At 42.6% G+C, this 26,874-nt stretch overlaps 1 protein-coding gene across 1 annotated transcript; it reads right to left on the reverse strand.

Moving 5' to 3' along the window:
- Window positions 1–1,208: 1,208 nt before the first annotated feature.
- Window positions 1,209–25,272, reverse strand: LOC118577894 (thioredoxin domain-containing protein 8-like). The gene is made up of 6 exons (XM_036178551.1): window positions 25,249–25,272; window positions 23,415–23,519; window positions 18,944–19,003; window positions 16,697–16,762; window positions 2,641–2,706; window positions 1,209–1,271 (listed from the first exon to the last, which is right to left on the reverse strand). Exons 1-6 carry the CDS (start codon window positions 25,270–25,272, stop codon window positions 1,209–1,211), a joined length of 384 nt encoding a protein of 127 aa, XP_036034444.1.
- Window positions 25,273–26,874: the final 1,602 nt, after the last annotated feature.

Raw genomic sequence — 26,874 nt, forward strand, 5'->3', positions numbered from 1 at the left:
TCTTACCTTCAATGTTTTTAAGAGAGTGTTTTTCATACAATATATCTTGATCATATTCTTCCCTCCTCCAGTCCCTCCCACCTCCCTTTTCATTCTCTACAGTTTCTTTCTCTCTTTAAAACAAACAACAAACAACAACAAAAAACCATAAATGTCACTAGAAACACACACAACACCCTCTCCCCACCAAAAAAAAAAAAAAAAAAAAAAAACCCCATACAAAAAGGGAAATCAAAATAACAATCAAAAGACCAATAAGACAAAACAAACCCAAATAAATCAAAATAATACAAAAAGTCTACACAAATACCGCTGAGTTAATTTCTGTTGGTCAACTACTCCTGGCCATGGGACCTGCCCTGAAGTGTGGTTAATATTCCCGTGAGACTCCATTGGTGAAAACCAACTTTTCCCTTGCTGGTGGGTATCAATTGCAGATACCTTCTCAGTTAGGGGTGGGAGCCTGTGTCCACTTCCCCCTTAATGCTGGAACCTTTTCTGGCTTCATCATGTGCAGGTCTTGTGTATGTGGCTACAGTGTCTGTGAGTCTCTATGTGCATCCGTCAGTCCTGCTGTGTCTGAAAGACACTGTTTCCTTGGAGCTATCCCTCTTCTACATATATCCCTGAACCTTGAGGGGAGGGGCTTGATGAGGACATCCCATTTAAGACTGTGTGCTGCAGAGTTGTCTTGGTGTTTTACCACATAATAGAAAGCAAACTGGGACAAGTAACATCCCCCAGGCTGAGGGTGTAGTTCATCGGGAAGAGGCCTTGCTTAGCATGTGTGAGGCCTTGAGCTTGATTCTTGGTCCCCACACAAAACAAAACAGGACAAAACGAAGCACCTCTCCCACCCCAACAATGACATACCTAAGAATGGCCAAGTTCTTTGATCATGTGAACAACTGCACTTTGGCAGTCTTTGGGAAATCCTGGTGACCTGCTGTTACTTAGCTTCATATGGGCTCTGCTGCGAAGGTCACAAAAACATCACCCAAGGAACATGCCTCGGGAAGTAGCACAATTCTGCTACTGCAATGGTTTCAATCAAGGTCTTGGGAGGACTATAATGCCAAGTTCTTCCCACAAAACGTCAGGAGAGAGACGATAGAAAGAAAGAGACAGGGCATGCTGGAAATCAGAACACGAAACACTTGCTGACACTTTAGAAAATGTCCCAGGTATATTTGATTTTGGGTGGCAGCTCACATCAGCTCTTGAATCTTCTCTTCCAGCTTTTTAACATCTGCTCCATGAAGTTCAAAAATCTGTTTCAAATACACAAAGGCACAAAAACATGTATTGATTCAAGTGCTGCAAAGCCATCAACATGTCAAGGAGTTGTGTATTTGACTGTCAGGTTGTTGCTCATTTCCATAATTTTTAAGGCACTTCAAGTCAAATATACATTAAATAGACCTCCTATTATTTGTCACGAGATTGGGTGCATTCAGGTGATATGGCCATAGACAATGTGCTACTCTTTCAAAATGGGTGATATGAATATTTCTCCAGGTCTCTATAATTCTTCTTAATGTATGACCTAAAACATATGACTATGCTGGAGATGAAGAAGCCCAATCCTTGGAATTAAGAGCTTTTTATATATTGGCATGGGCTTCTTCATTTATAATCACAATTTTCCAAAACTAAAAGTCCTTTTGTGACTCCTGCCCAGGTCATGGTTGTATAATTGACTCTTAATAAGTGCATGCTTTGCACTTGTCCCCCAACCCTAACTCAGGGTACACTTTCTAGTGGATGGTAAATTTGAATAGCAACATTTTTTAGTAGTATATAAAATAATAAACTCTCTCATTTTCTCTTTTTGAGACAGGTCTTAGGTAGCCAAGACTGGCCGTAAAGTCCAGTCCTGATCCTCCTTCCTTCACCCACAAAGTACTAGGATTACAAGCATACAGCAAATATGTCCTGCTGCAACATCATTAAATAGTTCTCTTACATTTGGTTTGGGGAGATAGCTCAGCTGGTGAAGCGCTTGATACACAAGCATGAGGTATTGAGTTTGATTCCTTGGAACTCAACTGAAAAGTGAGGTGTGGCAGAGTGTGTGTGATGATAACCCCAGAGCTGGGGAGGTAGAGACAGATGGATCCCTGGGTTTTGATGGTCAGCCAGTTTAGATAATAGGTGATCTCCCATGAGAGACACCAAACCACCAAGATGGATGGCTCCTGAGGAACCATGCTGAGGTTGTCCTCTGGCTTCCAGAGGCACTCACATACACTCACATGAACACACAAAATAAAAACATTGCATTCAATGAAACCAGGACATCAACCTGCCCTTTAAACCCACTGCCACGTCAATGATAGGTGGATTGGTTATTTGGATGTAGGGAAGAATGTAAGTAAACTGAGGTGAGGATCGGGTGAAGACTTGAGCTTCTGATAAGAAGATTTTGAAGCCAGGTATGTGTGAGGACTTTGGAGTAGGGGCTGGAAAACTCCAGAACAAACCTCTGTGCTCAGTGTGCTGCAGAGAAGTAACTGGCCCCTCACCTCTTGTCTCTGCTCCCCCACTCAGCAGCATCCTCTCCGGGGCTGCCATTTTATTCACGCCTTGAATGCCAACCCCAGGTGTTGGTTCTTTCCATCTCGGCTTCATTTCACTTACCTTCCCATCCTCCATTCCACTTCTGAGACAGCACAATGTTCTTTTGAGTCTTGAGAATAGAGTGACCTATGTGTGGGTGCAGAATTTCACGGTTTATCTGAGGTGCCTGTCTGTAGTCATCTCCCTATAAATAGTTCTCCTGGCTTTTGGCCAGGGGAGGAAGGTATCAGAAGGCATTTGCCATTGGGTCTCCTTTTCAGGGCTGGGGAAAGCTCAGTCTGCAAAATGTTTGCCTAGCACACACAATGTCCTGGCTTTGGTCCCCAGCACCTCATAAGCTGACTGTGGTGGTATACACCTGTAACCTCAGCATTCAGGAGGTAAAGGTAGGAGAATCCAAAGTTCAAGGTCATCTGGAGCTTCATAGTGAGTTTGGGGTCAGCCTAGGCTACATTAGACCTTGTTTTAGGGGAGAGGGGAGTATTCTTCCTAATATTATGGAACTAGAGAGTAGCTCTGGGGCATGAAGGGAGTTTCACTATCGGGTCTTCTTACAGGGACTGTCTCTTGTCTCAAGCCAGAGCTGCAGTGGAATGCAGAGTGTGGGAGGTTTGGGATTCCACTTCAGTCTCCATGTTTCCCATGGGAGCTGGAAGGGTGGGAATCACTATGCAAGAGCAGTGGCTCCTGCTTAATCTTCTTTTGGAGTTTATGTCCAAGGATCCTCCTAAATCTTTATCTTTCCTTCTGCTACTGGGGAGTCCGATGCAATTGGAGGGATGAGTGAGACTGCTTGGGGGAAACAACATCCACAGAGAAAAGATGGTGTATCTGTTCCCTCAACCGCCACTATGTAATTCTAGATGGCTCTCCAGACTCCCAAGGCTCCATTAGAAGATATTGCCCTCATCTCTTTAGAGATACACTCAGTGGCTCATATTTTGTCTGCTTTATTCAGCCTACTTTCTACTTCAGAGGACAGTGTGAACTCAAAAAAAAAAAAAAAGGTTGGGGCCCCCTCTAGAGAGAATTCTTAAACTGGAAAAAGCTGTGTCTCATAGTGGGATGGTACAAGCTATGGAGTAAAAAAAAAAAAAAGAAAAAAAGGATCACAGCAGCTCTGGAGAGTGTGATTTCCATGATTATGGGGTTATGAGATTCCTACTCTTCAGCCACCAAGAACAGCCAGGAGCAATAAGAATTGTGGCTACTGTAGATGTCTTTTGAGAGGTACATCCAATCTGTCACCCACCCTAATACACGAGCCAGAATTGCACAACATTCCATAACTTCTACGTAAAATCTTAGAGAGTTATTATGAGGGAATCATATTGTATAACCATACTCAGACACCATGCTCACCCTCTCACATCTTTACACTCAAAAGCAACCTTACTTCTGAGACTTCACAATGAGCTGCTTATGCATATTTTTGAAATTTACAAGTACAATTCTACAGATTGTATTTTTTTTGTATTTTACTAATTTTTGTATTTTATGTACATTGGTGTTTTGCCTGCATGTATGTCTGTATGAGGATGTTGGATCTCCTGGAACAGGAGTTACAGGCAGTTGTGAGCTGCCATGTGGGTGTTGGGAATTGAGCCTGAGTCCTCTAGAAGAGCAGCCAGTGCGCTTAACCACTGAGGCATCTCTCCAGCCCTACAGACTGCATTCTATGTCCAACTCTTTTTACTCAGTATCAAGCTCATGGTATTTATCTGTTCAGCAGCAGTCTGTAAGTATTTCAGTATTTCTTTGCAGGAGTATCACATAATTTATCCACTTGGGCTATGGGGAACAATGCTTCTGTGAACATTCTTGTCTATGTATTTGTGGGGGGCATGTAAGAATTCATTTCTGCTGTATACCTAAAGAATGGAATTATGGATTTAAACTTGAATAGAAGTTCTCTGTCTCTCTCTGTCTCTCTCTGTCTCTCTGTCTCTGTCTCTGTCTCTCTCTCTCTCTCTCTCACCCCTCCTCTCTCAGAAAGAATCTCATGTAACCAGACTGGTCTTCACCATACAGCATCCCAAGGATAACCATGAATTGGTGTCTGAACAACCACACTCAATTTATGCTATTCTGGAAACTAATCCATTGCTAACTAGGCAAGCATCCTACCAACTGAATTACAAGCACAGTCCCAGGAACTAACTGTCCCAGCAAAGGATGAGGGTTCTAGTTGCTCCATATCCTTGACAACATTGGGAATCACCAGTTTTTGGTGGCTTTAAGTGACATTACCTTGGATCCCTAACTAGCCACCTTTAAGATGGACACTAGCAATAGCCACACAACTTTCTCTGTATTCAGTTTTGTGCCTTTTATGTCCCCCTCCCATGAATCTCAAAACTACAAATGTGCTGGTGACAGCCAAGCTTCTTCTGTGTTTCCTTCCTCACCACAAAATCCAGTCTTCTAATGATGTCTTAATTTTGTCTCCTCCTCCTCCTCAACACCATTCCTCACATGAACCCTGAACTCTAGCAACACTTCACAGAAGATTTGCTTGCTTATAAAACACGGACTGAGGACCTCTTGTCTGATGTGCTTGGCTGCAAGCATTTCAGATCTTGGAATATTTGAAAATAAATAATGAGATATCTTGGGAAAGGGACTAAAATCTAACTTGGAATTTGCCTATGTTTCACATGTCTCACATCCTAGAGTCTGCTCTGGTTTGCTTTATGTTGCTATGATGAAACACTCTTACCAAAAGGAACTTGGAGGAAGGTAGGGTTTATTTTATTTCACAACTCCCAGGTCACAATCTGTCACCGAGGAGTCAGGCAGGAACCTGGAATCAGGAACTATGGAGGAAAGATGCTTGTCAGCTCAGTCAATTCCTGGTTCATGCTTAGCTAGCTTTAACCAGCCCAGGACCACTGACTGAGGAATAGTGCCACCCATGGTGGGCTGGGTACTCCTACATCAGCCGATAAGAGAGTCCCTCTTGGGCATGCTCACAGACCAACCTGACTTGGGCAGTTCCTCAGTTGCTGCTGCTTTTCTAAGATGACTCTAGCCTGTGCCAAGTAGACAATGAAGGCTTACCAAGGCAGTAAGCTTGTACAATGCTTTTTCTAACTTTTATTTACAAAACTAAGTCTATGAACACTGAAACATCAGTCTTTCAGCATCATGCTGGTACAAAGTATCAGATTTTGGATTGTTTCTGACTTTGGATGTTTTGGTTATGGTCACATGGTTTTCTTTTAGAACCTGCACTTAATGAGTACCTACAGTGAACTAGGGCACTGTGAACAAAACAGATAAAACTTCTTAGGAGCTTATATGCTAATAATAATTCCATGCTATTGTTATATAAGCATGGAAATTATTCCAGATACTCACCCATGCTACTCCATCACTCTCTGCTTCTCCCGATCCAGTCCCATCCCTCCCTGATGATGGTTACCTCATGAAGCCTTCTGAACCATTTTCTTCACCATCCTATAGCACTCTGGACTTTCCACTATGACATAACTGATTTTGTCATCAGTCTGAACATTAGCTCAAGGAGGGAGACTATATATATATTTTTTCAGCATATTTTTAGTGTCCAGTTTGAAACTCTCACACAAATTAGCTTCTATTAGAATGGGTTCTGCTACACTCATTTTTGGACATTGAAGTGTGAGTTCAAGACCCTGGGTTGTATTAAATTTCAGGAATTAAGTGTCGTGTCTGCCTCCCTCCCACCCCCATGGTTAGTGTTAACTGCCAACTTGACAGAATCTAGAACTACCTGGAGATGGGTATGCCCGTGAGGATTACTTGGATTACATCAGTTGAGGTAGGAAGACCATTGGCTGTAGATGGCACCATTTGCTGGGATCCTGGACTGTACAAGTGAAGAAAGGCACATGAGTGGCATGCATCCACTCAGTGTTCTCTTTTTCTGACTACAGTTGTAGTGTGGCCAGCAGTTGAAGCTCTTCCTGCCTTGGCTTCTCTGCCACGATGGACTATACCTTGAATTGTAACTGGATATGAATCCTTTTTCTCTTAAATTGATTTTCTCAGAGTATTTTATCACAGTGTCATGACAGTAACTAAGACACCTTCCTGCCTGCTTTCTTGCCAGCCTTCCTTCCTTCCTTCCTTCCTTCCTTCCTTCCTTCCTTCCTTCCTTCCTTCCTGCCTAACTCTCTGCCTGCTTTCTTGCCAGCCTTCCTTTTTCTTCCTTCCTTCCCTCTACTTTCCTTTGTTACACTGGAGAATTGAACTCAGGGCCTTCCCACGTGCTGGCCAGGAGCTCTGTCACCAGGAGTCGGTCACCAAGCTGCAGCCTCACTACTGTCTTCTTTCTTTGTCTAGTCGACCAAAGACAAATGTCATCTCCCTGTCTAGAGCTGGGCTTTGTATCTGGGACCTTAATAAGCAGACTGAATAAACCAGGAAAAGCTGCTGATCAGAGATTATTCCACCAACGGCCTTGATAACCGGATCTGCAATTGTCCCGGGATATCACTGGGGAGTAGGGGGAACATCAAAGTCCACAGATGCTCCAGAGTGCATGCCTAAAACTCAGGCCTGTTTTCTCATAATTTTTAAATCCTCTCTAGATTATTTATAACAGTATAAATGCTGTGAAAATAGTTGTTACCCTCTATTGTTTTAGAAATTATAACAAGAATGAGAAGCTTGTACATTTTCAGTATAATTTTTTTCAAATATTTTTGATCCATGGATTGAATGCAAGAATGTGGAATCCACGGATATGTAAATTCAACTATAAATGGCTTGTGAATTCTGACCAAAGTGTTTCTTCCTTTTAATCTGATGCTGTGTTGTGTCTCTCAAAGGCTTCGACCAGAAGCATCAGGAAGTGAGTTTACAGCTCTCTTAACATCTCCTTTATTTTAAAATATTTCTGCCTGCCTCCCCTTCCCACTTTGAGATAGGGTCTCACTATGCACCCCCTCCACCCCACTTTGAGATAGGGTCTCATTATGCATCCCAGGCTAGTCTTGAACTTGCAATTCTCCTGCCTCAGTCAACCAAGAGATAGCATTATAGGTGTGCCACCACACCTATCTGGGTCATTCTTCATGGGATGCTGCTGCATGCTGGAAATAATTTTGACAAAAATAAGATCCTGGTTTTCTGAGGTCAATGGGAGGAGGGAGGCTATTCAGTACTACAGAAATACCAAAACCCAACATGTTTTAAAACAGCTTTCATTATGGACATTCTCAAACACACACACACACACACACACACATAAATAGAGTAAAGCTTGTTTCGTGGTGATATCCCACACCTTTAATCCCAGAACTCAGGAGGCAGGCAGAGACCAGGGGCTCTTCGTGTTAGAGACCAGCCTGGTTTACAGATAGTTCCAGGCCAGCCAGGGCTACACAGAGAAACCTTGTCTCAAAAAGTGAAAACAAAAAGAAACAAACAAACAAATGAACAAAATAGAGTAATGAAGTAACTCTTTCCTGATTTACCTGTCACTTAGGTCTAACCAGAGGCAATATTTCTCAAATGCCGAAGACATTCTAACATTTACAGGCAGTCTATTGTTGTTACCAGGAAACTGCAAAGGACTTGGAAACAGAGGTCCCTTCCTAACAAATAGATATCTGAGAGACAAAATTAGACTAATGATGCATACATAGGGTAATTATAATAAAATGCATTGGCCAGCTGTTGTACCATTTTGGTTGAGTGAATATTGAAGTTATATTTGGATCAGCTGCATGGTCCAGATTGAGCTCATCAATTTCTCAGACATTTTTACTTAGCTAACAACAACAAGAACAATAGCAACCCCCAATGCACCAGCAACAATTCCACAAAAAGGAACAATGCAGTCTCACCAAGCAACACAAGATCTCCTTGGGGGATGACTGTAGAGATGTTTGTAATGCAGTTTATAATGTATTGTAACACGAAGAAAAGGAGAATACATTCTCCTTCAAATAGATGGATTTACTGAGGGATTAGACGGTATGGATAAGACGGAAAAGATAAGTTGAATGACAGAAGCTTTTAAAGCTGCCTCACGGAAGAGGAGGGGACAGTGGTGACTGCTGTGGATTCTCTCTTGATTTCCTTGCACTCATCTCCCCAGGACCACTTACATCATGAGCAGGTATGTGAACCTCGTTGCCTTTCCTATGCCTCAAGTGGACCTTGATAATGTAAGTAGTTCAATTAAAGCCTTTGGACTTGAGCTAAAATATACCCAGGAGGTACCTGGAAGAGGTGCACTCAAATTCAAGATAAGGGCAATTAGCTGTAGTCAGGCTCCTGTTCCCACCACTGATCTCTGCCGGATGGCACCTTTTGAACTTGCTCTGACTGCGAGACAACAGCAAAACACTAATTGACTCTCTTTGCTTGAAGCTGCTTGCATGTCCTGCTCTTTGAGCATCAGCCACACAAAAGATGACAGAAATACGTTTCTTTTTCTGTGGTAGTAACTAACTTTTTTGTTCATAGAATACTCATTTGGGGCCTGGTAGGCTATTCAAATGTCCTGTGGAAATGCAAAAGCAGACAGCGTTAGGGAAACAAGCTGGCATGGCTGTGCCCCTGTGTGCGCGTTTATGGCATGGCTGTGCCCCTGTGTGCGCGTTTATGAACAGGTAGCGGGTCAGCTTTGGCTGGAGTATGTGAATTCTTATCCTGTGCCACCAGCTGATTCTGTTGACCAGATGTGAGAAGCTGCTGCAGGGCTATGTCCTCAATACAGTGCGGCTTACCACTGAAGGGGATGTGGTATGATGTTGGCATTCATCTCCAGCCACCTTGAGAATAGGAAAGGCCATTCTGGACTGTGGCTCCTGGAGATGATCTCTTGCCTGTCACTGGGGGTGTGGAATGGGACTTTGTTCTTTGGGGTAAACACGGCTTTCAGGGTCATTCTCTTCAATGGTGTATACCCATCCTCATGTTTCTACTGGGAAAATCCACTCAGAATTTCAGTGTTGGCTTTCGACAACCTTTGGCTTATCTCCATTCCCACTTCTACTCACCAAGGCCAGAGTGAGGGCCTTTGAAGCCTAGTTGAACAAATAAGCTCATGTCTAGCTTCTCTCTTTTTGGGGTGCTCTGATTAAGGGCACATGCTTTCCCCTCAGTCTTTGTAGACATCCTGGGGAATGTGGGCCCAGGTTTGTCATCTTCAGACAGGTAAGAAGCCACCAACCACTCTTTTCTCCCTTTTAGGGCTTGAGAATCATGCAAAGCAGCAGGGCCTTCTTCATCTGGGCAAGAAAGTTTCACCTGTGCAAGCCTAGATCCTTTCATAGGCAGGCCATCTCAAGGTCTAGACTTCAAGAGAACCACTGTTCACATGGGGCCCAGCCATGAACTTTTATGAGTACTGGCTAGCACCACAACTACTCATGATAAAGGTCATATTTTGATTATCTGCATGACTCATTGTGAGAAAAGAGGTAATGTCTCTTGCATGGCTCTGGGGCAATCTGTGTCCACTGATGAGAGAGGGTATCAAAAGATCTTTCTGGATCCCACTAATGAGTACTTCCATTGCTTTTTCTCTCTCTCTCTATTTTTTTTTTTTTCTGAGACAAGGTTTCTCTGTGTAGCTTTGCGCCTTTCCTGGGACTTGCTTTTGGAGACCAGGCTGGCCTTGAACTCACAGAGATCCACCTGCCTCTGCCTTCCAAGTGCTGGGATATTCTATATTCTTTAATGCAATAAATCTTAACTCTGAGTCTTCCTATTTCTCACAAATCACCAAATGAAACATTGCTATATCTCTGAATTTTCAGAGGAGATGAACAGGGCTGGGTAAAAAATGTAAAGGGTGGGAAACCCTTAGTAAGCAAGATAAATGACATTTGGATCGAAATTTAACTGTTAAAATTTAATACAAAACTCCTCAATGGACAGAATGTAGAGCATGAAATAAAAGCATGGTTCACAACACTGGAGGGTGATTTGTGTTGGCTAATCTCAGAGAAGACACACATAGGAGCCTCTCAGTTGCTAAAGCAACAGCATATCCTTTGCAGTGGTACTAAGGATTACTAAACTGAGCTGAAAGCTACCTCAGTTCGTTAACTTCCCTTCCATCCTGCTTAGTCTTTGAACTCCACAGTTCTCTGTCTAGAGTATCAGCTGCTCTTGAGACTGACTGACAGCTAACCAGAACCTGAGGACCAGGTGAGACTTTTTTCTAGTCCCCTAGAAAGAACTCCTTTGTCTGCTGTTGTCTGTAGCAGGATAGATTTTACTGAGTAAACAAGTGATGGTAACTCTGTGAAAGCAGACATTGTACATATGTGGGGAGTTAAAAATGGTCTCTCAGACTTTATTTCTAAATTTCTATTTATTTATGAAATTGTAGGGAGGTAGACACAGCTGGATCCTGAGGGTCTGATATCAGCCATATTGTTAAACAACTCAGCAGTAAGCCATAACCTTCAAATCAACTATAATGATCATATTATAAGGTATGTATCATGTCCAGTGCTTGGCATTTTCTGTGCAGGTTTTTGAAGAATTTCAAGACAAATTTTCAAAGATGAGTAATGTAGTATTCATCTTACAAAGAAGGAAAATGAACCTTAGCATGGCTTACTACATTCCTAAGTCACTCAGTAATAGGAAGAGAGAGGACCCAAACAACAGTGGTCTAATTCCTGGGATAGTGAGAGTTGGTTGCAAGTACTGTCTGGGAAGAAGGCCAAGCATAATGTATTTTCGAACACAAGCATTTGGGGAGGATTTTTCAGGCACAACCCCTTCCTTGTTGCTTCATCTATTTCCTGGCCTTTAGGCCACTGTGTGAGCCCTGTTTCCGTCCCATTCTCTTTCTAGTAAATGATGTAGGATGCATTTTGCCTCTACACCTGCTTTATTTTACGGCAGGTGCTTGTTGGGAATGACTTCTGTGATGTCAACAGGAGCCCTACAGTTTGCAGACATCTGGGTAAGAGCTTCCTCCTACTTTATGTGAGAGTCCAGTAAATGATTTCTTGTGTTATGAATTATTCACAAGTGAATAATTTGTTTATTAGCATGTACATGCCCATTTTCCATTGCTCTTACTAGTGGGCCTAAGTGCTTTAGGAGACAATTTTACTCTAACGCAAGAGATAAAAGTTGCAATTAACTTTTGATAGTTGGCTCAGGCATAAGCAGTTGGCCAAGACTTGCTAATTCTTTGTTTTTCTTCCTTTCCTATGCTCTGCAGACATCTGCTGAGCATGACACCAAAGTTATTGGTATAGTGGAGACATTGTTAAGTCTCAGAGGCACGGAATCCCTTAGAATCATCTGCAAATATCATTACGTGTGTGTCTGTTCATTTTTTTTCCGAAGAGAGTTTGTAGCCTTTAGTGGATTTTTAGAATGGTCCATAAAATTTATGATCTATCTATCTATCTATCTATCTATCTATCTATCTATCTATCTATCTAATAAAATATAATCCACCTTGTATGTAGTTCTACTTTCTATGATTTTCTTACCTCGGTAATCATGATCTGATATATTACATAGAAAATTCCTGAAGTAAACAAAAAACCTAAAATTAGATGCCACTTGGAGAAAGATGATGAACTTTCATGCTTGAGGAGTGAATCATTTCTTCTACCTGTCCATTAGGAATCCGTCATCTCATCATCAGACTTGCGTGCTATGCTCAAGTAATCCTGGCTTTTCTTACTAATAACGCCAGACTGTTAAGAGCAATGATTGGTGGCTGGAGAGAAGCTATAAAATATTCATTTTACATGGAAATGTAAACCATTCTTTACTTACTAAGGAATTAAAAGAATTATATACATTTCTAAGACCCACAGTAAAGATGAATAGGGCAGCCCCTCCATGTTATAGATAGGATCATTCAGTAGAGTCTGTGGTCTTGGAATGAATTCTGTTTTGACAAAGGGAGACTAGTGCATGGACAGTAGAATTACAGCCAGTATTTACCACAGTGAATCTTCCTGGAACGTGGTATGATGCCTTAGATGAAAACACTAAGGAATATAACAGAAAGGAACAGCAACCTGATTTACTACTGGAATGTGGAATCTGCTGTGTGTGCATGCGTGCGTGCGTGCGTGTGTGTGTGTGTGTGTGTGTGTGTGTGTGTGTGTGTGTGTGTGTGTGTGTTTGTACAGGTGTATGTAGAGGTGAGAGGTCAACCTCAGGTATCACTCTTCACGCACTATCCACCTTGTTTTTGAGACAGCATCTCTCACATGGTATGGAACAATTAGACTGTCCTGGTTGACAGCAGTCCTTAGGCATCCTCCTGCCTCTGTCTCCAGCACCGGAATTTAAAGTGCACACTACCGCACTTGGCTTTTCATATGTGAGTTTTGGGGTTCAAAATCAGGTCTATGTGCTTCTGTGGCAAGGTTACTGACTGAGCCATCTCCCTATCCACCACAGTCATTTCTTATATTGCATCCCCACCAAACAACTTCTTATGTGAAAACTTCCAGCAGCCAGGGAAGGACCACTAAGTACCACAGCCCCAGTCATGATAGATGGCTTTATTTGTTTTTGTTTTTGTTTTCGTTTTTTTTTAAGTTCTACTTTACTCATGATGTATATACACTAGAAAGAACATGGGCAAGAATGACGGCCAAAAATGAGACTGGAAGCCCAAGGAAGGCGTAGTGTAGGAAATGTCTACTTGGAAAGGCTGGAGACACAGCAGGTAGGGGGTCTCGGGATTGGAGCAAAGCAAGCCTGAGATTCTTAGCATCTACAGAACAAAAGGGGAACCCTAGCTCTTCCTATCTGATACAAGGACACACCCTGTGTTCCCAAAGGAGGAAGAGAGTCTCCTGTCGTCTAGGGTGATTTATGACTTTTTTTTTTAAAACTCTGAACGTTTAAGAGGCACAGTGTACAGTGGCTGTTTGCCAGATGACTTACTGGAATCATAAAGACATTTCTTGAAACAACCCTCAATAGAAACTGGACTCTAGCTTTTAAAAATGGAGAAATGGCACTTAATTGCTTCAGTAAGTCAGTTTCCAGTTGCATGACCCAGATGAAGGGGTGGAGCCCATTTCTGGAAGTAGTTTCAAAGATATGAATTCCATTTTTCTCTGCCCTCTAGAAGACAGTTGGTACCAATGAAAGCTTTCTTGCTCTGTTCTCCTAACAGAAAGACATTCAAACGAATGCATCTTTTTGCTTGGCCATCCTAGGCCCCCCCGACCCCCCTCTTTGCAGTGACTCTCTTTGCAGACCACTGTGAGACAGAAACTGGGGGAGAAGGATCCAGACATGCCATGGTTTAACTCTAACTCTTGACACAGTGAGAAAAGCCGGGTCCCACAGAACCCTAAAGACCTGCTCCGACCCCATTTTGAGGTTTGAGTCGAAGGAAGTAAAAGATTTAGAGTGTTGTCCCCTTAAGATCTCCACATCTTTTTCTTGGCTCTCGCTTTTGGTGTAGAGGGTTGTTTTGTTTTGTTTTTGTTGCTATTTTTTGAGCAGGTTTTCATATGTGATTCGAAATAGATGCATTCATACATTGTAGAAATTGTTTCAAATTGTTTAGTTTAAAAAAAGAGACTTTTCTGTGTCTCTCAGTGTGTCTGTGTATATTTGCATATACATGCTGATGTCCACAGAGGCCAGAAGAGGGCATTGGATCCCTTGGAGATGGGGTTGCAGGTGGCTGTGAGCCATACGACATGAGTGCTAGGGACTGAACTCTTAAGCACCGAGCTATCTCTCCAGCCCAACTGTTCAGGTTTGAAACTCCATAATCAGGATGCTATGCTAATAGTAGTCAATGAAAACGTCAATTCTTAAGGAAACTTTTTGGAACATGTCCATGTATATTATAATCAGAGGCTTGTTGGGTGGTCCTGGAATAGAAGTTAAGGAGTTACAGTAGCTGCTGGTAACATCATCAATTCAGTTAATTTTGTTTTCTGATAGTTGCCTATCAACAAATGTGAATCTGAATCTTTTAGTGCTATTTTCAGATGTCAAGTGTCCACAAGAAGTCCAAATGGTAGCTCTTGCTCCCCAGGACTCTGTGGGGAGAAGGTGGGGACTAGTAAGAGGTCTTCAGGGCATTGAAGGCATACTCTAGAGGGGAATTAATTATAGGACCCCAACCTCTTTCTCTTCCTCTTCTTAAATTTATTACATGTTTTTGGTTGTAGTTGATGCTGAAATACATCCAGTTTATAAACATGGAGACTCTATGGGAATGATTTAGGCTTAAGTTGTGGATAAATTCCAAGTTTACTATTTATTTATTTTTAACTTTTTTTTGTGTGTGTGTGTGTGTTTGTGTGTGCATGAGTGTTTACCTGCATGTATGTTTGGGCACCTTGTGCATGCTTGGTCCCTGAGAAGGCCAGAAGAGAGTGTCAGACTCCCTAGAAGTAGAGTTGTAGATAGGTATAAGCCACCATGTGGGTAAGGGGAACTAAATCCAGGTCCTGTGCAAGAGCAGTAAGTGCTCATAATCGCTGAGCCCTCCTTACACCTCCAACCAACTCAGAGTTTAAAGCACTGATATCTTGGCTGGATTCTGCTTTCCTCTGCATGGTGGCTTCTTTATCAGGTCCCATGTGGAGATGAGCTCTGCTGTAGCTTCTGTCCTGCACTTCTCCAATGTAAATCCAGCAGCAGCAAAAGAAAATACTTTGACATAGCCCCTTCAACCGAATTCTGGCATTAGTGATATAAATGGGTTTGACTGAACGAAGGAGTCCATATCTGATGGGGACAGAGTTAATTGATGGGTTGGAACCTAGAAAAGGAGTCTTGAGACTAAAGGTAGGAAATAGGGCTCCTAATAGACAAGGGGGTGTGGTGCTGGGTGGGAAAACACCAAGCCAGAAGAAGGTAACAGACGGAGGGGATGTAGATGAGGGGTACAGATGCGACTGATTTTACAAGAACATGTTCTCATGTTTGAGATGGTAGCAAAGATGACAGACACAGGCAATTAGACATGTAGGTGGGGCAAGGTGAGGAAACATGTGTTAAGTAGTTTTATTTTCAACTAAAAGCCACAGGAAGAAATATGTAGTGTTTAAAAAATATCTTAAATCTATTGCACCAATTATATTACAGCAAATACTTACCCACAAATAGAAACAAAAAATAAATTTGTACAGCTGGTATATCAAATAAATGCTTCAATTTCCCCCAATTTAGACATAATCTTTAAAACCTAAGCACGACTTTTAAACGTCACAAAATCCTTCATAACATTTTAGTTGCAAACTATTCCATAGAACAGATGGCTCATGACTCATTTAGACATTCCGCTGAAAGAGGCATTGTAATTGCTTCTATTGTCAATGTTAAAATTAATGTTACAATTATATATTCAGTTACTGTTTTTTTCCCTTGAGGTGTTTCTACAGCGTATGTTCCCAGGGACAAGATATTGGTGTGAAAGGCAATGTGTATTTTGTGCCTCCTGAGTTTGCTACAAAATAATAGTTCATGAAGCATGTGTGAGTGACTATCAGTGCCTCCAGTCATGTCTGAAAATACTAGCTTTGTCATGTGCTGATGCTTAAGCCATTTTACCCCGTTCATATCTACAAGAGAACAACTAAGAGAACACATTAAACCACTAATGTGTGTGGGGGGGACTCTTACACTTCAATCACGGTGACATATTTAATGTTCACAATAAATGAGGGAAACTTTCGACTGATCTCTATTTTATAATAGGGAAACAAGGACCTGAAAAGACTACATGAACCACCAAGGGCTCCATAGCTAAGAACGCGAGAACTGGTGTCTGGACCATGGGATGGACCCCAGGCCAGGCATACTCAGTCACGAGGCTGCATTGCTTTATGATACGTTTTGGTAGATGTTTCTGCATATCCTTTTAATGACTATATACGCTAGTGTGAGAATTTCATCATGCCCTCTCTGGCAGGTTCTTGATAATTCTGTCCCAGAGTAGAGAGGACAGTGGGATTTTTATGATTTGAATGCCTCAGATAGGGAGTGATTTACTGTAAGTCATGTATTTTCTTGATCTCTCACTATTGTGTATTGTGTTTGAAATGAAGAATTATATTTTAAAAACCCAAGTATTTTCATCTTACCAGGGAACACCAGGGTTTTTATTTTAGCATCTAATCCATCCCTGCTGGTTTCCATGGAAACATACCTTCTGGGTGTGCTTGAACATCTGAAATGTGGGTACTGCTTTGATGTGACAGAGTTGAGTCAATTCCTGGGAAAGAAAAGACATGTCACTAAATCACAGTTTTGATGACTTTTCTCTGTACTAAGTGTGCTACTTGGTGACTTCTAAGAAGCACTGTCTTTGTGAAATCACAGTTTTGGTGACTTTCTCTGTACCAAGTGTACTACTTGATGAGTTCTAAGAAGTACTGCCTTAAATCCCAAGGGCACTTGACACTTCACGGGATTTTCCTAACATACCCTCAAAGCCTCCAGGACAACCCTGTGTAAAGAGGACCGTTCTGGCACTCTCGGGGTTTCTCATCCCAGAGCTCTACGCGAGGGATGAGATGGAGGTCAAACGGAATGGATGAGGAGCGGTTAAATGAGGGTATTTAACAACGCTGAATGATGGCGGAGGAGCCCCAGGAAGCCTCTATGGAAATACATATTGCAAAAAGAGGAAGGAACAGCATGTCTTCATCAGTTGCACTGAAGACAGGCAGGACACACTCAAGACTGGCACAGTTTTCCCTTCCCCCTCACAACTCATCTTTACTTCTGAAACATTTGGAGCCCAAGGACAAGAGAAGGGGCAAGAATGCCACAATTTTAATCCAGACCGAATGTCTTCCAAATGGCATTTTTCTTCTCCTTGTTTAGAAGGTGAATACAGTTAGCTGACAACAGAATTGCACTCTCTCGTTGACATACCATGTGATTGACTTTAACTCTTTTCCATCTACAATGCACACAAACACAAAGAAGCATTGCACACACACTAAGTTGTATTTTTAATTATAATTGCCACAGCAACAGCTAATCCAAAAGTTATTATTAGAAATTAACATTTGCTTTGCCTTAAAAGACAGAGAGCTATAATCGGAAAGCTGAGAGTAACTTGTGTTGGCAAGAATGTGGGGAATCAGAACTCTCTACTGTAGCAGCGAGTAAAATTTATATAAATAGTATCACAATAGCTCAAATCTTCCCAAGTATGCCAAATTTGTGTCATTAACAAAATTATGACTAATTATGACACAGAAGATAATGAATTTTTGGTTTTCTGATCATTTTAAGGCTCAGCTTCAATCTAATGCTTGGGTATCTTTTCTGCTTTAGTTTGAATGTGGAATGCCTCTCCTGGGTTAGTCTGGTCTCCAGCATGGAGTTATTGGGAGGTAGCAGAACCTTTAAGAGATGGGGCCTCCTGGGAGGCCTTTATTCCTTTTGGACCATGCCCTTAAAGGGGACTGTGGGACATTGGCCCCTTCTTCTTCTCTTTTGCTTCCTAGTGATGGCGGGATCACTTGGTTCTGCCATGCACTCTTGTCCAAATGTGCTGCTTTCCACAGGTACAAAAGCAACTAGGCTTTGACTGAGGACTCAAATTTCCAAAATGTGAGACAAAATAAACCTTTCTCTTTCTCTTAGGCATTTTTATAGTGTCAGAAAGCTAAGTCATACATTTACATTTCCTCATTATAATTTAACAAATCCTAGGACGAATAATCCCTAGGAGATAATTATTAGTAAGACATATTTGGCTTGAGACTAGGAGGCTGATTATTTGGGGGGGGGGAAGGGGAGGATGGATCTTAGGGACAGGAGCGAAGGATTTCCTAGAAATTTTTATGCTATATAAGCACCCCCCAAAAAAACCAAACACAGGTTACCAAAATGAGATATGTCAAAATGTCTGTAATTATTTAGTTAGGTTTTAGAAAATTATTAACTTACCACAACCTAAAAATAATTTTTCACCTTGGCTTCACTGTAATGTCTGCCTAGCTCACCAGGTCTCCACCTTCCTAAAGCTGAGACCCTTTAGTACAGTGCCTCATGTTGTGGTGACCCCCACCCACAGAATTATTTGGTTGCTACTTCATAACTATAATTTTGCTACTGTTATGAACCATAGTGTAAATATCTGGTATGTGATCCCAAAGGGGGGCATGACCCACAGGTTGAGAACCCCTGGCCTGTAGTGACAGGCTGGGGAGCAAGTGATGAAGACGGTTGGAATTGACTGGTGATGTCTGCTACAGCAGAGGGAGTACCTCCTAAGATTTAAAAGAAAATTATGTAAAACAGCTTGCTACGTTCATCACGAAAACAAAGATGTGGAGTCCCACTTGTTTTAACAGGTCATATCATCACTTTCAAAGAGCGACTCGGTGCCTTTGCATTCGGGTTTTGATGGTCCACACAGACGATTTCAGAGTCCTACCTGAGAGGAGTCCACGTCCACATTAGCAAACATGACGTTTTGGTATTTTAAAGACATAGCCTTCAAGACAAAAGAAAAAAATAACATAAATATTAACATTTGCACCACAAACGTCTCTTTGAAAAGAAGAAATGTGTGACTTGGTTGTTAAAGAGACCTAAGCATCCTTCTGAAGGTTCTTTACAGCCCAGAACTTGAAGCCCCTCAAGGTCAAGTGAGGATCCATTGCAGAGTCAAAGAACAAAACTGAAGACTGGAGTTTCAAGATTTGAGGACCAAAAGCAGAGCAACTGAGCTGTGTGCAGGGGGTAAAGCAGGATTTTCCTGAAGGTGTCAAGGGATTACATGTAATGGTTTTCAAAATCTATCTGGGGTAATGGGGTGGGCTTCGATCAGCGTTAGAAACTGGGCCAAGGTCCTGGCATCTGGGCAGAAGATGCAGAAGATGCAGTTCTCTGAACCTGGTGCTTTGACCTTCTCATCTTGATGGGATTTGGGAGGTGTGATGCTGGAGGCAGGAGAAGGTTCTTGATGACCATCACTAGCCTAGTGTTCTCCAAGCCACCCCCACTCCCTGCACTCTACCAAGTTATTGAAACTGGACTTTCCAGACTCTGCTAACTTCCAGCTAGCCAATGGGAAGCCACGAAAGGTGGTAGGAAGGAGAAAGGGGTTAGCTCCTGCTTCTACCCTGTTCTGGAAATGCCTTTGATGGAAGTGGTGACATCAGGTTCCTGGCTCCGGGGTGAGGATGAGGATGAGGGACAGTGGTGGCTCACGTCAGCCCAGATTTATGTTCAGACAGCTGTGTGCACACTCCATAGGCACTTGGTAGTCTCTTGATTTGTTTAAAAAAAATCACGTCACAAGCATTTGCAGTCACCTCTCTCAGATGGGACTGCTCCCGGAAGGTGACATACAAGGTGTCCAAAGCTTGGCCAAGTGGAGTCAATACCCGCTGGAGCTCTCCCCGGGGAGGGAGAGGCCGGAAGCTGCAAGGTGTGGGAGGGCTCGGGTGTGTGTGTGTGTGTGTGTGTGTGTGTGTGTGTGTGTGTGTGTGTGTGTGAAAGCCTGCCGCTGGCATCCTCCCTGCAGCTTTGTGTGTGGAGTGTGACTTCTGTGGGGGTTCTTTCTCCTGTGGTCCCTCGAAGTGGTGATATGGGAGAAAATGTTTGTATAATAAACACAGAGACCTTTGGGGCTTGAGAATATTTCTGAGATTAAAATGATGATTCTGAGCTGGGTGTGGTGGTGCTACTCTAATCCCAGCACTTGGGAGGTGGAGGCAGGAGACTCACAAGCCTGAGGCCTGCTGGGTAGTATATGGAGGTCTAGGCCAGGTCACTTATTCACAGAAAAAAAAAAAATCCTCTTTGGCCAGGTGTCCTTCTGCTCTGTTTTATCCACATATATCATAAATGATGTTTACATAATTCCCTCTCATTCCTTTATAGTCACTGTCTATTGAAAGACATGAGCTTTTCTCCTAGCCTTCAAATATTGAAGATATATATACTATGAATGTTCATGAGGAGGGTCATTTCATTTGATCAAGAGCACAACTGTCAGGCCATAGATTAATTCACTGTTAATTTTTAGGTCACAGGTTAATTAATGACTTAACATGCTATACTAAGTTATTTATAGGCCTTTATTTTTTCTTCTAACATTCTTATATATATATATATATATATATATATATATGTATGTTATACCTTATAAATAATTACTAAATTATTTTCAGAGTAACTATATAGTTTTACCTTTTGGTTTTTTTTTTTTTTTTTTTTTTTTTGAGACAAGGTTTCTTCGTGTAGCTTGGAGCCTGTCCTAGATCTCACTCTGTAGCCCAGGCTGGCCTCAAACTCATGGAGATCCACCTGCCTCTGCCTCCTGAGTGCTGGGATTAAAGGTGTGCACCACCACTGCCTGGCTAGTTTTACCTTTCTATCAACAAAAATATAATAATACAGTTTCTCCACATCCATCACCAGTTTATTTAAAAAAAAAAAAAGACTTGGATTTTAGGGCTGGAGAAATGTTTGTTAGTAAAGTGTTTGATGTTCAGTCATGAAGACCTGAGTCTGATCCACAGAACCCATGTGAAAAATAGTTAGGTGTGGTGGTGTTCACTTGTAATCCCGGCTCTGGAGAGCTAGAGACAGATGGATCTCTGAGCTCATTAGCCACAAGCCAGGTTAGCCTTTGAGTGAGTTCCAGCCCAGTTGGAGACCTTGCCTCAAAAATCCAAACTAAACCAAACCAAAATAACAACAACATAGAGGGTAGATGGTATTTGAGGAATGACGGTAGCTGAGGTTGTCTTTAGGCCTCCACCTACACACACACACACACACACACACACACACACACACACACACACACGGCATATTATGTGCCTTTTATTGGCTACTAGCAACAGCATTAACTGTATGTCACCTGAGTGGATACACACTTTGGTACCTGAGCACTGGCTGTTTCTGTGGAATAGTTAGGGAGTCTTCTTTCTTAGTTTTGAGTGACAGAGTGGTCTGTCAAACACTAAAATGTTCCTTCTGGATAGTTCAAGAATTTCAGGTATAGTATGGATGCTGAAGTGTCATGTAGAAGATTGGGGGTTCAGTGGGTAAAGCCTTTGCCATGAAAGTGTAAAGACCGAGATATCTAGAACCCATGTAAAAGCCTTTGGGTATGGTAGCCTGCCTATATGCTCGGCATACAGGATGTAGAGACAATGGATCCCTAGAGCAATCTGGCTAGCCAGATTAGCTCTGATTTCTGCAAGAATCTTTGCTTCAATATGTGACATGGAGAGCCACCGAGGAAAACATCTTACATCAACTTTGGACCTGCACATGTGAACATGCATGCATGCATGTACACTACACATAAACAAATGCCAAAAAAAAAGAAATGTCATGTAATTCTTTTCTTTATCTGCTACAAGTTCATTCACAACTAAATATTGATGTTTGTGACTGTTGTTAGAATTAGTTTTGGCAGATTCAAGAGGCCAAGTGAGGAAATCCAAGATGTTTAAAACCCTCACAGAGGGGCTGGAGAGATGGCTCAGTGGTTAAGAGCACTGACTGCTCTTCCAGAGGTCCTGAGTTCAATTCCCAGCACCCACATGGTGGCTCACAACCATCTGTAATGAGATCTGGTGCCCTCTTCTGGCCTGCAGTCATGCATGCTGTATCCATAATAAATAAATAAATCTTAAAAAAAAAAAAAAAAAAAAAAAAAAACCAAACCAAACCAAAAAAAAAAAACCTCACAGAAAACAGAATAGAAGGTTTTTAGTTGTATCGTTGTGGTACTTTGAATGTAATTGGCCCCCATAATCTCATAGGGAGTAGCACTATTAGGAGGTGTGGCTTTCTGGGACTTGGTATGGCCTTGTTGGAGGAAGTGTGTCACTGTGGGGGCGGGCTTTGAGAATTCCTATGCTCAGGATACCACTGAGTGTCTCAGTTGACTTCCTGCTGTCTTCTGGTCAAGATGTAACCAGTATCATGTTTGTCTGCACACTGACATGCTTCCTGTCATGATGATAATGGACTGACCCTGTGGAACTGTAAGTGAGCCACCCCAATTAAATGCTTTCTTTGTAAGAGTTGCTGTGATCATGGTTTCTCCTCACAGCAACAGAAACTCTAACTAAGACAGTCATCATGGAATTAAAACTTCTTCGTGTTTGAAGGAAGGTATACATGTTACAAAAGTGACCCAAAATAACCGGGAGACATTTGTATAACTACAAGAAAGGAAACTAAAATTCCCTGACCTGGGGGCTGGAGAGACTTCTCAGTGGTTAAGAGCACTGATTGTTCTTCCAGAGGAGTGGGGTTCAGTCCTGGGCAAGCCCATGGCAGCTCACAACTCTCTGTGACTCAAGTTCCAGGGGAACTGATGCCCTCTTGTGGCTTTCATGGACACCAGGCATTACAAGTGGTCACTGACATATAATACGGCTAAACATAAATAGTGTGTCTATCCATGGTCTCTTTCAATATTTGTAAGTTCTGAGCTCCAACTTGGGTAAGATGTAGTGATATGAATTCCCATTCATTTTTTGTTGTTGTTGTTGTTGTTGTTTTGTTTTTTCGAGACAGGGTTTCTCTGTGTAGCTTCGCACCTTTCATGGAACTCACTCGGTAGCCCAGGCTAGCCTTGAACTCACAGAGAGAATTCCCATTCATTTGTACGCAATAATTCTTCAGCATATCCTGGTGTTCCTTGGTGAACTGCCCACAGACAAATAATCCCATTCTTTGGGTATCGCCTAATGAGATTCCAGGATATTGGCTTTGGGTTCACTGGGATGCTTAAAATCAACCAACCAAACAAAACAACAGAACTACACCCTAGGAATAGTTCAGAAGTAGAAAAACTTTTAAAAGTGGCTGGAAAAACTTTTGGGGACCAAAATTCCTTTGGCAGCTATAAGATAGATGCTGGAAATACTTACCTGGAAAACAGGGCCAACCCTTTTACAGGGGCCACACCACGCTGCTGAGAACTCCACCACCACAAGCTTGCTCCCAGCAACCCTTAACAACTCTTTCAATTCATCCTGAAACCAGAACAATGGGGAAATGTTCGGGGTCACAGACTCTCACAAAGTCTTGCAAGAAATAAAATGAAAATCTTGCAAAGGGTACAAGAATTGGGGAAGTCTTCAAATCCAGGCACCCTACCTTCCTGTCCTCCAGCTGGTCCAACCTTTTCTTAGTGAGTCTTAGACTAGACATAGCTTTTCTTGGTGAGTACACACAAGTAATGATATATTGGCAGACAAGTTAGAAGTCTGCTTACCAAATGGCACAGTAGCAGCAGGTACCTTTGGGTAGAAGCGGGTCAGCCAGGGAGAAATGAAAGTATTAATGTGAGGAGAAAAGTACTGTGTGAGCTGGATCTCTGTATTTAATAATTTTAAAGACAGGTAAAATGCATCCGTGGTGAAATGTCTTGCTTCATGGGAGTGATTACTCTTGAAGTATTAATACCGTTCATTTAATGATTTGACTTTTTTCCCCCTAAACTCCCTAAGTTAAATTTCCAATGATTGTTGATATCACTTAATTAAAGTCTTCCATCTTGGGACCTCAGGTCATTGTATTTATATTTGCTTCTGACTGTCCTAAACTAGCTATTTGGGGCCTGGTTTTTCCTATTGGAGTGACTCTGCTTCACCCCTATTGTTCCTAGCCCCTCACTTGCAGATGGCAAGCCCTCATGGAATGCCCACTGGATGGGAGAAGGATGGCTACAGGAAGTGAGTGCTCTTCACAGTTGATTTTCTCATTATTCACTGGAATTGAGATTAGCTCATCCACTCTGATGTTCCCAACTGTAGTCTTTATGTTCAGTGCATATTCTCATCCTATCCATTTCCCAGCCAAGGACACAGACGTTCCCCAACTTCCCTGTAGCCAGCCCGCCAGTGGTGGTGTGGCTGGGATTGTTCATTTTGGCAGCCTGACTACAGAGCATATTTCTTCAACCAATACTGATTTCTCCCAGTGATGAACTGCACTCTTTTCCCTGTGGTGAACAGCATCACCTTAAGCACCCCTGGACTAGGTGTTAATCAGGTTAGTTCATTAAGCAGAGCAGAGCTATCCCCATTAGGGGTGGGGTTAATCTCCTAGAGATGGCATGCTTGCCCTTCAGCAAGGGGAACTTGATAATTAAGTTCCCATTCGGTTTAGTTTCTGGCAGGTGAGGCTGATGATTCAAAGAAGGTGCTCCTACTTCCTGGGCCTGTATTTCTGCAGGATGGGTGACTGGGTTGTCAGGCAGCCCCAACAGGCAACTGTTTCCCAGTTTCATCTCTGTTTCCTGTGGTATTAGCGATTAAACCCAGGGCATAGCATGAGCTAGATGAGGTCTGTCTATAGCCGTCTTGTTACTCTTTATTTTGAGATAGACTTTTACTGTCTTGCCTAGGCTGGACCTTGTATTCACTATATAACCTAGGCTAGCCTCTAACTTGCAATTCTCCCATCACTGTCTCCTGACTAGCTGCAAGTACCAGCCAACATCACCACCAACCTGGCTCCTCCCACGCTTTTGTGGTTACATAGTGAGCTCCAAGTCAGCCAGAGTTACATGGGCTCTTCTTTTAGTGAGACCCCAAGACAAAATACATAAAACAGACGAAAGAATGGAAAGATCTCCCTTGACAGAGAGCGATAGCGGGATCCTGGATAGAGGAAATAATTCCAAGTGTTTCACAAGTCTCATTGAATATTGCTTTTGCAGGATCCTGAAATAGCTCATGAAGCCAGCGAAGTGCTTACCATGTCATTAATCATCTGCACCATGATTAACATCTGGGACTCACTGATAATCCTCTCCTGTTGGTTCAGGTGGACCTCTGTGGCTGTCCTGTTAATTGTGGCATTCTGGATGGAATATAAAGGTATCTTTCCTGTGACATCATTGAATGGGTCATCTCAGAACCTGGAACTTTGGCAGACTTTGAACCTAGTTTCAACCGTTAGGCTGTGACTAGGCAACTAGTCGTTGAGCCAAGAACCTGAAAACCAAGGACTTTGGATTCAGAAGCCAGTCGTCAGTTTCTCTCATCTTGATCTTATTCTTTGGTCATTGATTTCTACACATTTCTTTCTTCTCCAACCTCCCCCACCTAAACAGAAAACGTCAGAAACTCACAGCCGAGCTCATTTAGAAATGATGAAGAAATTATGTGCTGTCTCTCATCTGGCGTGCAGTGGTGTGGTGGAGGAAAAGATGCCCATCCCTGCACCTTGCCACCTGCGGCACCCTGTACCTTGACTGGGCAGTGCAGTAGAGCTGGCCCTGGTGGTATCAGTGTGGGTGAGCTGGCCCCAAAGGTGTGAGAGTGGGAGAGCTGGCACTGCCCTTTGTTGCCTGTGGCAAGAGTTAAGCTAGCCAGGGAAGTGGTGGAGAGCTTGCGAGAGAGCTGGTGGGCTGACCAACTCAGCTATCACCCAGGCCCAGATCCACAGCTGTGAGTTGGCCCACCCCAACAGCCACCCCATCTATGAACTGCAGGAGCATGGGAAGGGGCCAGTCCTGCAGATCCAAAGCTGCAGCATCTCCATGACACAGGGCACCAATAGGATATCTAAGAGGAGTCCCAGTGAGGATCCGGATTGATAGTGTAGCAGAAGCCAGAGGCCGCTTATCGGGCCAATGACTCAACTTAAGGAACATTTGCAAGCAAAGATGTATGGAGACTCAGTGTAACACTACAGCTTCCACGATGAAATTTTTGTTTTTGTCTTTTTTTAAAAAAATTTTTATTTTACTTTTCAGGAGGAGGTTGCAAGGGCAGAAGGCAGATACAAAGGAACAAAGAGATGAGTGGGATTGAGGTGCATAATGTGAAATCCCTAAAGAATAAAAAAAAAACTGTGCTGTGTAGAAAAGTACTAACACTTTAATCCTATAATAAGCTTCCTGTAAATTCATTTCATGACTCACAGATTCCAGAACTTTGCTGTTTTGTTCTAAATCACTTAGACTATAAAGAAACTTCACTTTCACACAATTGGAAGTTGGCAAACTTATTTTAAAAAATATTTTTATTTTATAATTAATTTAATTTTACATATCAGCCACAGATTCCCCTGTCCTCCCTCCTCCCACCTGCAGCCCTCCCCTCTCCCCAACCACCCCCCCCATTCCCACCTCCTGCAAGGCAAGGTCTCCCCTGGGGAGTCAGCCCAGCCTGCCACTTGAAGCAGGTCCAGTCCCCTCCTCCCTCACCAAGGCTGAGCAAAGTGTCTCAGCATAGGCCCTAGGTTCCAAGAAGCCAGTTCATGCACCAAGGACAGGTCCAGGTCCCACTGTGTGGGGGCCTCCTAAACAGTTCAAGCTAATCAACTGTCTCATTTATCCAGAGGGCCTGGTCCAGTTCCATGGGGGCTCCTCAGCTA

Source organism: Onychomys torridus, chromosome 2 (genome assembly GCF_903995425.1).
Source record: "Onychomys torridus chromosome 2, mOncTor1.1, whole genome shotgun sequence".
Taxonomy (NCBI): Eukaryota; Metazoa; Chordata; class Mammalia; order Rodentia; family Cricetidae; genus Onychomys; species Onychomys torridus.